At 49.2% G+C, this 12,091-nt stretch overlaps 1 protein-coding gene across 3 annotated transcripts in view; it reads right to left on the reverse strand.

The window, feature by feature from the left end:
- Positions 1–12,091, reverse strand: part of MNAT1 (MNAT1 component of CDK activating kinase) — a 187,023-nt gene that overhangs the window by 52,725 nt on the left and 122,207 nt on the right. The window contains exon 7 of one of the 3 annotated variants that reach the window (XM_089522768.1): positions 1,286–1,407. The exons of 1 other annotated variant lie outside the window; for it this stretch is intronic. In XM_089522768.1, coding sequence (XP_089378894.1) covers positions 1,286–1,407 — 122 coding nt within the window. Of the gene's footprint in view, positions 1–1,285; positions 1,408–12,091 lie in introns of those variants that run through there. One more of the 3 variants, XM_089522770.1, reaches the window with a different exon arrangement.

A 12,091-nucleotide genomic window follows, 5' to 3' on the forward strand; every position in this document is an offset into this window, starting at 1 on the left:
TACTTATCCTGGGCTACAATCCTCTTACTATATCACTTGTTCTATTTTGACCAGTGAGAGCGCTGTTTTCCTTTTCAGAGAAGACTGAAGCAAAGAAGATACTGAACAATTCAACCTTCTCTCTGCCCTGTTAGCACCTTCTCTATGCACTTTCTCTCCACCATTACCTTGTTGTTCCTCTTGATCTGAACACAGCAAAAAACCCCAAAACAAAACCCAAAACTCCTTTTTATTTTAACCTCTCTAGCAAGCATGAGCTCATTCTGAGCTTTAACTTTTTCTTTTACTTTTCCCCAGCAAGTAATGACTATTAATTCGTATTTCTCTTTGGTGTTTTCCCCTACTTCCATTTCTTATGCATGTCTCTTTTAAATGTCAGCTCATATGAAAGTTCTTAATACATCCACCTTGGTTTCTCTGGACACTTCCCATTCTTCTTCCTCCTTGGAGCTGTTTGTAACTGTGCCTTCAATATCACACCTTTAATAAATTTCCATGTATCAGGAACTTTCTTCCATTTGAGCTTTTCTGCCTATGGGATTTTATCTGACTTCCACTTCCCTCTATATAACACATCCCAAGAGAACATGGTCACTCTCACTCAAGGATCCCACTACTTCAACTCCATTGACCAGTTCACCTCTGTTGGTTACAATCAAATCCAAAATAGCTAATCCCCTTGTTGCCTCCTCCAACTTCTGGACAGTGTTGTTTGGATCTTTTTTTTAAATAAAAAACAAACACAGGAAGTACAGGAACAAATACTTCCAACTCCTGACACATTTACCCCATCTGGAAGAGTCTGCGGACAGAATGCATTGCTGAGTGTTAATCCAGAGGGAGTAAAAAATGTCTTCCATAGCTAAGCACCAGCTTTGATATTTTTACTGGCCTACAGCTGCTGCTGGGCAAGCCAAGCTCCTTGGTTGTTTTTTAGTATGGTGTTTTGTTTTTACATGTTGATACTGTGCAACTGAAAATGAACAGCTATTCCTTGTTGGCTGCCACTGGCAACCTTGCAAACACTAATGCGATCCAGCCAAATTTCAATTGATCTATAAAAGACCAGACAAGGAACGAAAGAAGGGAGGAGAAACAAAAATCACATTTAGCCACCCAAACAAAACATTGGTTTGGGCAGGAAGTTGACTGTTTCATTACGGTCTTTCTGTTTTGTTTTTTCTTTTTTCGAAATTCTGCTTTGGCAGAGGGAGGGGGGAGTGGCAAGTTCCCAGATGGAACAACATTTCGGTGACAGTCATATTGGGGTGTGTGGGATACTTACCCTAATTTTCCAAGCAATTCAAGCTCTGGAACCTGTGGTCCATAGGTCTCTACGTGCAATGGCTTGTATTCATACAACACTTCCTCAATCTTCGGAGCAGGAGCTAAAGAAATATGCTGACCCTGTTGGAAAGACACAACGGGGTGTTTTAGGACTGTGGTATATTTTAGGAGATTTGTACTAGGAAGGTAATGTTCACCCTTATAAAACTGGATTTAAAACATCTCATCAAAGCACTCTACTGGCCATTATACGATCCATTTCCTGCTTCTAACTTGAAATTCTTTCCTAGACCATAACAGTATGGGAATAATGGTTTGTTAGCTATAATTCTTTGGAGAGGGAGGGGTGGAAAATAAGATTTACTGATGTCAGACTTACTGTAACTGAGTGCAGCTGCTTTCCTGTGTCACTGGTGAACTTATTAGGTAAAAACTTTCATTTGTCATAAGCAATATCAAAAGAATATCGTGCAACAAACCTGCTGCAATTTGAAATCAATTGTTTCCTGAAAGGCCTAATTAGTAAGGGGAAGCTACTTTTAAACTCTCCCTGCAGGGCTTTGCAAGCTACCATGCAAGTTCTCAGGATGGACTTTTACAATGGAATCAAAATTAATTTGTTCAATAAATTTCCATTTGTTTCATAAATGGAAGGAAGGAGACCACAGACATAAAATTTTAATTCCAGATGACACTTCTGCAAACTAACTGCCCCTAAGAAACCTAGGGCTGATTGAAAAGTCCCGAGTCTCAAATTCCCACATTGTCTAAAGGTGCAATTAAGACAAGATATTATGACTAGATTTAAGTTTGCATCTGCCACTAGGAAAGGGCTTTTCCACATTGGTCTGAAAATAATAATAATAGTAATAATAATAATAATTTATATCCTGCCTCTCCCTTCTGGGATCTAGGTGGGTAACAACAATAAAACAGATATACAGACAATAATAAAATTTCCCTAATTCCCTTAACCCTCCCTCCTTCTGCTAAAATTACACATAAACATCAAGACACAATACAATATCCCCAGTACAGTATATTTAGCTACAAATTTTGTAACTAAGGATCGACACAGGTCGAATTATTCCAAGAGACCATCAGGAGAAGCGATGAAAGAGTGATTGGATCAATTTGTGATGTTTGGTAATGCTTTGGATTTTGCATACTGTTATTGCCTCTGTGTCTCCTCATTCATTGGGGGGCAGGGGTCAGTAGTGATTTCTTGGATCGACACTAGGGCTTTTCCAATTTTTTTTTAAGAAATCCACTCATTTGAAATATGGTGCTAGGGGAGGCTTCTACAAATATCATGGACTGCTAAAAAGACAACTGAATAGGTCTTAGAACAAATCATGCCTGAACTCTTCCTAGAAATGAAGATGACTTAATGTGGTCATACTTTGGATATATCATAAGACACTGAGACTCAACAAAAATCCTTGGTAAAGAGGAAGACAGTAGGAAAATAGATGGATAGTCAGGAAGCCACAACCTTGAGTTTGCAAGACCTGAGCAGAGCAGTTGATGATTGGAGCTGTTGGATCACTCACAGGGTCACCATAAAGCAAAATCAATTTGATGGCAACTAGCAAACAAACAAACAAAAAAACAACTTCACTTATATACCGCTTCATACCGAACTAGCAGTGTCTAAGTGTTTTACAACTGTAAGCTAATTGCCCCCAACAATTGGATACTCATTTAAGCGACCTCCTCAGAATGCAAGCCTGAGTCAAGCTTGAGCCCTTTTGCTGGTACTGAACTCGCAACCTTGTGGTTTTGAGTGAGTGGCTGCAGTACAGCCATTTAACCACTGCACCACCACAAGAATAATAAAGAATGCCCACTTGGCCATATGATTTGGACAAACGTTCCCTCCTCTGAATATTTTTTAATTTCCCTCAGAATTACAGTTTTATGTTTATTTTGATTTTTTATTATTCTTAGAGTTACAGTCATTTAGTGTAAAAGGACAGGTTGCTTACCTGTAACGGTATTTCTTCGAGTGGTCATCTGCGAATACATACAAATGGGTTTTACTGCGCCTGCGCAGTGCTGATCGGAACCTTCTGGAATCACTGGGCAAAGTTCACTTTGCAACATATAGAAACTTTTTGGCGGTAACTCCGCCCACCCGTTATAAGGCCCCTGCCTTCCCGCTCTTTTCCCCAGTTCCGCAATTTTTCCGCCAAGCAGGCGATGGAAGAGAGCCAAAGTGAGCAGGACACTGAGGGGACGGACGGGTGGGATTTGTATGTATTCGCAGATGACCACTCGAAGAAATACCGTTACAGGTAAGCAACCTGTCCTTCTTCTTCGTGGTCTCTGCGAATCATACAAATGGGTTTAGACTGACAAGCTTAGGTATGCGGCGGAGGGAGTGTCCTGAGACCATAGCTATGGTAAACCAAAGGTATATTTATTACAATAAACACCTTGAACCATAAAAGTCAGTCCTTTTAGTTCATGCACAGAGCAAATGACAACGACGTTGCTAAACCTGAGAAGGGAACAGAGGACATGCAAGACCGAACCCTTAAGATTTGTGCATACCAACATTCAACAATATCAACAGTGTCAACTGTACAAGTATAAAACACAAATCAGTAGTGCAATCAATGCAGCCCTGAAACCAACACAGCCCTCCCGAAAGCTGCGTCTCGGATGGCTCTGGTGTCCAACCTGTAATGTTTTATAAAAGTCAGAGGTTGGGACCAGACAGCAGCCTTGCAGACATCCTCCAGGGGGATCCCTGACAGGAATGCAGAGGATGCTGCCATCGACCTCGTGGAATGGGACCGAACCCTACCAGGGAGAGGCTTGCCTAACAGTTCATAGCAGAGGTGGATGGTACCAGCCACCCATTTGGACAACCTCTGCGCAGACACAGGCAACCCCTTCTTCGGTTCCGAGTAGCATTGGAAAAGTCTCTCGGACCGACTGGAGGCAGCAGTTCTGTCAAGGTAGAATGCCAGTGCTCTCCTGACATCAAGAGAGTGCAGGCGCCGCTCCTCATCCGACGTCGGGTTGGACGCGAGAGTGGGCAACACAATGTCCTGGCACATGTGGAAAGCGGACACCACCTTAGGCAGGAAGGTAATGTCCGTACGGAGAACCACCTTGTCCCTGTGGAACCTCAGGAAAGGCTGGTCCCTCCGTAAAGCACAGAGTTCGCCCGCACGGCGGGCAGAGGTGATGGCCACAAGAAAAGCGGTCTTCCAAGTCAATAGTCTCAAGTCCGCTGTGGCCATCGGTTCAAAAGGCTTGGATTGGAGGGCGGACAGTACCGACTCCAAGCTCCAAGCCGGTGTTGGTACCGAGACAGGAGGATAAAGGTTGGCACAACCCTTCAGGAACCCCTTCACCAAGGGATCCTTGAAGAAAGACACCCTCCCCCCGAACTGGTATTTGGCACAGATGGCAGACAGATAGCATTTGATGGATGTGAGGGAAAGCCCTCCATCCAAAAGCGCCAGCAAAAATTCCAGCACCACTGGAGTGGACACCTGTGCAGGAGACAAGCCCTTTTGTTCAAGGAAGAGGCAAAATCTCCTCCACTTGAGGGCGTAGGAACGCTGAGTAGAAGGTTTCCTTGCAGCCAGGATTACCGACCTCACAGCCTCCGGGAGGGCGGTCAGGGTAGGATTCTCCAAGCCACCAGCGGCAGGCTGTCGATGTCCGGATGAAGGATCCGTCCGTCCCGGATCGACAGCAGGTCCGGGCGAGGCTCGAGGCGAAGGAAGCACCTCCTGGAAAGATGCAGAAGGGATGCGAACCAAGGCTGTCTCGGCCACCATGGCGTGATCAAGATCGCGTCCGTATGGTCTAGCATCATCTTGGAGACCACCCTGATGATGAGGGGGAAGGGGGGAAAGGCATAAAGGAGCTCCCCCGACCACAGGAAGGTGAATGCGTCTCCGAGGGATCCGGTCATTGGCCTCCTGGAGCAGAACTGGGGACAGTGGCTGTTCCAGCCGGTAGCGAAGAGGTCGATCCGGGGGGTTCCCCACCTGTCGAACAAGACGCTGACCGTTTCCGGATGGAGCCTCCATTCGTGGCACACCGAGGGTGATCTGCTGAGGTGGTCTGCCAAGTCGTTGTCCTCCCCTGGCAGGTGGATCGCCTGAAGGAGGACCTGCCTCTGTATGCACCAGTCCCAGATGCGCAGGGTAATCTCGAGGAGAGTCCTTGACTTGGTGCCACCCTGCTTGTTGATGTAATACATCACCGTAGTGTTGTCCGTTCTCAGAAGTACCACCCTGCCTGTCACCGCGGATTCGAAAGCTCTCAGAGCCTTTTCGACCGCGAGCATCTCTAGGGCATTGATGTGAAGGAGACTGTCTGAGTCTGACCATTTGTCCTTGACAACTAGGTCGAGGAGATGGGCGCCCCAGCCCTCTAGGGACGCATCGGTTGTCAACGTCACTTGTGGCTGCGGTTGGTGAAAGGGCATCCCCGCGCACACGTTGTGCTCGTCCAGCCACCAACTCAGGGAGGCGGCCACCGGCCTCGGTACCGTTAACCATCTGGACGGGGAATCCTCCATCGGAGAGAAGACCGACAGAAACCAAGCCTGGAGTGGGCGTAGGCGAAGTCTCGACCACGGTGTCACGAAGGTCGTCGACGCCATGTGTCCCAGGGCGATCTGGACGTCCCTGGCTCTCACTCTTCTGTGGGAGATGCAGGGGCTCAGTGATGTCACCAGTGCTTGGAATCGGTCTGCCGGAAGGAAGGCGGAGCATCTTTCGGAGTCGAGGATGGCTCCGATAAATTTGACCTGTCTGGACGGAGTGAACTGTGACTTCTCTCTGTTGATCACCAGCCCAAGAGAGTCCAGCAGCCGGGTGGCGAAAGCAATTGCCTCCTGGAGGTCCTGCTGGGAGTCCGCGACAAACAGCCAGTCGTCTAAATAAGGGAAGACTCTGTAGCCCCTTTGGTGGAGATAAGCTACCACCGGGGCCATGCACTTTGTGAAGACCCGTGGAGCTGTGGCAAGACCGAACGGGAGCACATTGTAATGGTAAGCGTCGGCGCCGACGGCGAAGGCGAGGAATCTCCGGTGGGACTCCCGAATTCCGATGTGGAAGTAGGCGTCCTTCAAATCGATCGTCGCGAACCATAGGCCCTGGTGTAGAAGAGGCAAAATGGAGGCCAGGGTTACCATACGAAACCGGCGATATTGGAGGAAGAGGTTTAAGTCTCTCAAGTCCAGAATTGGTCTAATGCCACCGTCGGCCTTCGGTACCGTGAAGTACCTGGAGAAAAAGGCCGTATGGAAGAAATCAGGGGATAGAGGGGAGATAGCCCCTTTGTCCATTAAGGCGCGCACTTCGTCGAGAAGGGTGTCCGAGGGTGGGGTGGAAATGAAAGCTCCGGTGGACGGGAGCTCTTCGAACTCGAGGGTGTAGCCCCTACGGACGATGTTTAGCACCCAAGAGTCGGAGGAGATGGAAGCCCATATGTTGACAAAGGGCCTAAGAATGTCCAAGAAGCATCTAGGAGAGGCGAAGTGCGCGGGGAAGTTTCATGCCCTCTTTTTGGATTGGTCAGGGTCTTGCCGTCGGTTCCTGCGGTACCGGGAAGACTGATTGCGGCGGCCAGAGGATGATGGGGACTGGGACGGATATCTCTGACGCTGAGAGCCCTGTTGTTGAAACTGCCGGTCCTGGTAGGAGGACCTGTTGAATTGGCCCTGCTGCTGTTGCCAAGGGCGGAACCTCCTACGGAAGGGAGCCGGGGTGGGGGCAGACATACCATGCTTTCTCGCCGCCGCCTTCAGCCTGAACTTTCGGTTCAGCTTGTCATCCGTCTCGGCATGGAAGAGGCCCGAATCATCTATCGGCATGTCCTCGATGGTGGACCTGACGCTGGCATTGAGGTCCGATCCCCGCAACCAGGCGTGCCTCCTTAGGGCGATAGAAGCCGCCATGGCTCTGCCCGAGCACTCTACAACGTTCCTGGATGCAGTGATGAGCCATGCACCGATGGAGTGGGTCTCATCTCTAATTTCAGTGAGGGTCCGCTGGGCTTCGTCCGGAACGTCGGGCACGATAGGGGAAATGCCCTCCATAAGGGTTTGTATATAGGCCCCCATACACGCGGTGTAGTTGGTTGCTTTCACCACGAGAGCCGCGGCCGCATATGCCTTCCTGGCTAAGGCATCGATCTTCTTGGCCTCCTTATCAAACGGTACCGCCGCCTGACGTTGAGTTGCGGTTTGTTGAGCACCCTCAACAATGGCTGAATTCTGTCGGGGGTGGGAGGTGAGCCATGGTGACGCCGGAGCCGAGACCTTGTAAAGGGACTCAATCTTGCGCGGTGGGCCTAAGAGTGAGGAAGGACAGTCCCACGAGCGTCTGACCAGGGCCTCTAGGGACGGCATGAATGGGACCAAAGGTGTTGAATGGGCCCGACTGCGAACCCTGCGCTCGAGGGGGTCCTTGGCCTCTTCTTCAGGGAATGCAAGGTCAATGTCCAGAGCCCTGGACATCTTGATGACATGCTCAAGAAACGACCTAACGTCGTCCGTAGGCGAGGCTGCCTCAGGATGATGCAGAAGCTGTGGAGAGTTCTGGGCCCGGTCGTCCTCACCCGAAGAATATTCTGAGGCTACGGGCTCGGGTTTGGAATCTGACGCCATCAGGTCCACAGTGGCATACGGTCTGGGGTGTTCCGCAGGCCTGTTTGCACCAAGAGATGGAATCGCCGTCGACGGGCCTGGTCGATCGGTGTGCCCATGGCGGTGGCGTTCCTGATCCCGAGACTGGTCACAATCACGAGGACGGTCCCGACTTCGGGCAGGCTTGGCTAGAGCCACCTCTCTAGGGACTGGAAGAAAGAATTGATCAGTCTCCGAATCATAGTAATACTGAGGGTCAAGGGTTTGAGCCGGAGAACGTGAAGCCAGCGAAGCTGGAGAGGGAGATCTCGGCGGATGGTCGGCAACGTCCTCGTCATCTGAAAGAAGAAAGGGAAGCGTTGTCGAAGCCGATTGTGCCTGGGCTGGCACAGCCTGGGTGGTGGCGTCCCGGTCGTGGGCCCTCGCCGGAGGATGGTCAAGGTCCCTCGCGGGCGGATGGTTGTCCACCATTGGTGTGGCCAAAGGGTCAGTGAGTCTCGGAGAGCCGGGACGCGGGCGGTCACGGCGGGACTCACGGTGGGATTTTCGGGAAACAGATGCGTCGTCCGAGCGCTTCTTGGAGGGGGAGCCTGAGTGAGAGCTGGGCTTAGAAGTTGACTTAGCCTTCTTAGCCGAGGAAGATGAAGCCGCGTCCGGCTGAGGCTGCCTCTTCTTGGCAGACTTGTGATGAGACGGCGCATCCGGAGGAAAGAATTGGATCGGGGACTCCGAGATGGTAGCCGCACGGCCGGCACGATCCTTGGTACGAGCGGTGGAGTCCCTCGAGCCCGAGGGCTCCTCGGAGACAGAGCTCCTCGGTGCGGGGTCATCGGACCCGACCGGCCTGGATTGGTCCGACGATCCGGACTTGGACTTGGCCCTCTTGGAGCTGGAGGATCCCGAGGAGGACTTCTTCTCCAAAGACGCACGGGGCCTCCCCGATGTTTCGGAGGGAACTCCCTCGTTGCGGCTGGGAGCAGAATCTGAACCCACCGACCCCGGTAGACGGGGGTGCTTTGAGGGTTTGGAAGCGGCATTGGGCTTAGTGGAGCCACGGACCGGCAGACGAGCAGCGTCCGAACTCTCCAAGTCTTGCGCCAGCGAAGTAGAAGGGGGTGCACTTGAAGGGCCGCTACGAGCCTGGGGAGCTGGAGCAGAGGCCGAAGGGGCTGAGGCAGGCCGAGAGTCCCCTTCCCGAATCTTGCCCTGGGCAATAGCGGACGTCAGCCGCGACTCCCGATTTTTGCAGGCCTGGGAAGACATCGACTTACAAAGGCTGCAGACCCTGGGGTCGTGGTCCCGGCCCAGGCAGAAGAGGCAAGAAGAGTGAGGGTCCTGAACAGGAACCTTTCCTCCGCAGATGTCACACTTTTTAAACGGCGGAGACATCCTGAGGGGTCAAGGAAGAAGCGAAGTCCAAAAACAGTCCGAGGTCAGATTAACGAGGAAGACGGAAAAGCTGAAGTCAAACAGTCCGAGTCAAAGTACCAGTGAAATCCGAAATGAGCAAGAGCGAAGTTCCAAACAGCAACTAGCGCGGCGGAAAAATGGAACTGGGGAAAAGAGCGGGAAGGCAGGGGCCTTATAACGGGTGGGCGGAGTTACCGCCAAAAAGTTTCTATATGTTGCAAAGTGAACTTTGCCCAGTGATTCCAGAAGGTTCCGATCAGCACTGCGCAGGCGCAGTAAAACCCATTTGTATGATTCGCAGAGACCACGAAGAAGAAGTTGCTATTTCAGCAATTCACCAATGCATTATAGCATCAATTTTAGCATCAGTTTTTAAAAACTGAAAAAGAGAGAAAGGAGGAGAAGAGAAAGATTTTGTTGTTCCAATATGTCCCAGAATTTAAAAAAAAAAAAAAACTTGAAGGGGCGGTGGAGGAAATAACATATTGCAGCTGGTGCTGGGAAGGGTAGCCTGGGGCAATTTTTAAAAAAAATTCAAGAAGTACAACAACAAATACGGAAACCTCTCAACATGTTGTCCCACTTCAGAAAGTGCAATGTGTCATTCTTTTTTCTATATCCCTGTTCCAATTAAAAGGTTAAAACTGATTGAGGCTTGGGTAAGCTTCCACAACAAGGTCCAAGTCAGCAATGCCACTGATAGTATGACTCTGAAGGTCTTTCCTCAGGAAAGGGGATGGGATGGTGTTTAAAATGTAAGCCCACTCGTTGAAAATAAAAAATCAGCTGCAAGCTCAAAGCCTTATCACATGAGGATTAAAAGCGGAGGTTCAGCCGGATAATAGCACCTTTCTAAGGGACAAAACAGACCAGCAGTAAGCGCTAGATTGGGAGTGGCATCTGAGCACAGTGTTTAGATGCCGCATGCTCTGAACTCACGTTTTGCCTGTAGTACCAACATTTAACCACTTTGCCACAGGGCTCCCTACAACTACAATGTCATGCGATAAGGCACATAGAAAGGTGCTACAATCCAGCTGAACTTCCGCTTTCTTTCTTCATGCAATAAGGTTCTCAAACATTGATTAACTTGAAAACAGCATTTTGAAATAGTCCTACAAGAAGATTGGAGGCTCAGGGCTCCTCTGTAAACAATCTCATGTTTCAAGGGAAGAAGGCAGCTGACCAACAAACAATGGGATGCTGATTAAAACAGGGCAGAGTGAGATAGAGCAGAAGTGGAACCGAGTTCTAATCAACTTTTAAGTGGAATTCAGAGACATAGCCATATCAGTCTGGAAAATCAGTATCCATAGGGATCTTCTAGCACCTTTGAGACAAAGAGCTTTATCGCATGGGGCTTAAACCGTTCCCCAGCGCGTTCTAACGGGGGCGCGCAGGGGCGTGCACGGAACGCGATGGGCACCGGATGGGGCCCAGAACGCGACTTTATTGCACGGGGGGACGTCGCCGCCGCGCATTCCCATCGCGTCCCAATTCGGTTCCAGAGGGCGCCATTTCTGGGGACGCTTTGAAACAGTTCCCAGAAATGGCGCCCTCTGGAACCGAATTGGGATGCGATGGGAACGCGCGGCGGTGGCGTCCCCCCATGCGATAAAGTCGCGTTCTGGGCCCCATCCGGTGCCCATCGCATTCCGTGCATGCCACTGCGCGCCCCCATTAGAACGCGCTGGGGAACGGTTTAAACCCCATGCGATAAAGCTCTAACTGTGTGAAAGACGTTGTAACATATGCTTTCATACACTATGAAAGTTTCTTTTGCACAACTAGTCTCAAAGGTGCTAAAAGATTTTTTTGCAAACTTTTAAGTGCAACATTGGCCTGTTACAGATTGCCAAAATAAAGCTGCTTCGGGTCTCTTTGGAGGTATGTTGTTTAAATGATGCATGCATCCTAAGAATCCGGAAGCTGCACCAAAGCTGCACTCCAGTGCTTAGGACTGGAGTGTGGCTTTGGCGCGACTCTTAGGACCCATGCATCATTTAAATAGCATACCTCCAAAGAGACCCGAAGCAGCTTTATTTTGGCAGTCTGTAATTTGTAAGTAGCTCCTCCATAGCATCAAGGAACTACATGTACTTTTGACTTTTCATTTTTAGCATATCACTGTTTTTGTTTCTCTTTTTGATTGTGTTCTGTGCAGGCACGAGATCCATATGTGTGAGTCACAGAGACTGCAAAGAATTCAGGTTTTGCAAAGTGCAGAAGATTCTCCTAGGAAGAAGTGGTGATTTCCCTATGGAAACATCTACTCAAGTTTTTGATATGCCCTATCCTCTGCCTCCCAATCCTGAGTGGATAGAAACTTCTGAGTTTCTTCCTTTCCTGATAATATTGCATCTGACCAAGTTGCCTATAAGAACACCAAGGGGGGAAAGAGGATGAAACTGATAGATTAGGAATATCCATTTTCATATTATTTTAGCCCCTAACCCTCCTCCATCTTCAACTGCCTTTGAAAAATAAACAACTGTCAAGCTGAAATACAAAATGTCATTCCTGCTCTTTTCTTTCCCCCTCCCAGTGTAACTCAAACTCCTGCAGCCCATAACTCATTCAAGTTTTCAACTCAGTTAAGCAACAATCTCTCTCTCCTTGAAGAAATAAAGCATTGGCTACATCTCAATTTGTTTTTAAAAGCCACCTAATTAATTCCTTCTGCACTATTTTTTTTCCATTGATGGTGGGGGAGAGAAAGGGCACACATAAAAAGACGAAGGGTATTCTCAAAATAAAATGAAATCTTTGGGG

The sequence above is a fragment of the Sceloporus occidentalis genome, unplaced genomic scaffold (assembly GCF_023333645.1).
Source record: "Sceloporus occidentalis isolate IW3139 unplaced genomic scaffold, rSceOcc1.0.p SCAF_4, whole genome shotgun sequence".
NCBI lineage: Eukaryota > Metazoa > Chordata > Lepidosauria > Squamata > Phrynosomatidae > Sceloporus > Sceloporus occidentalis.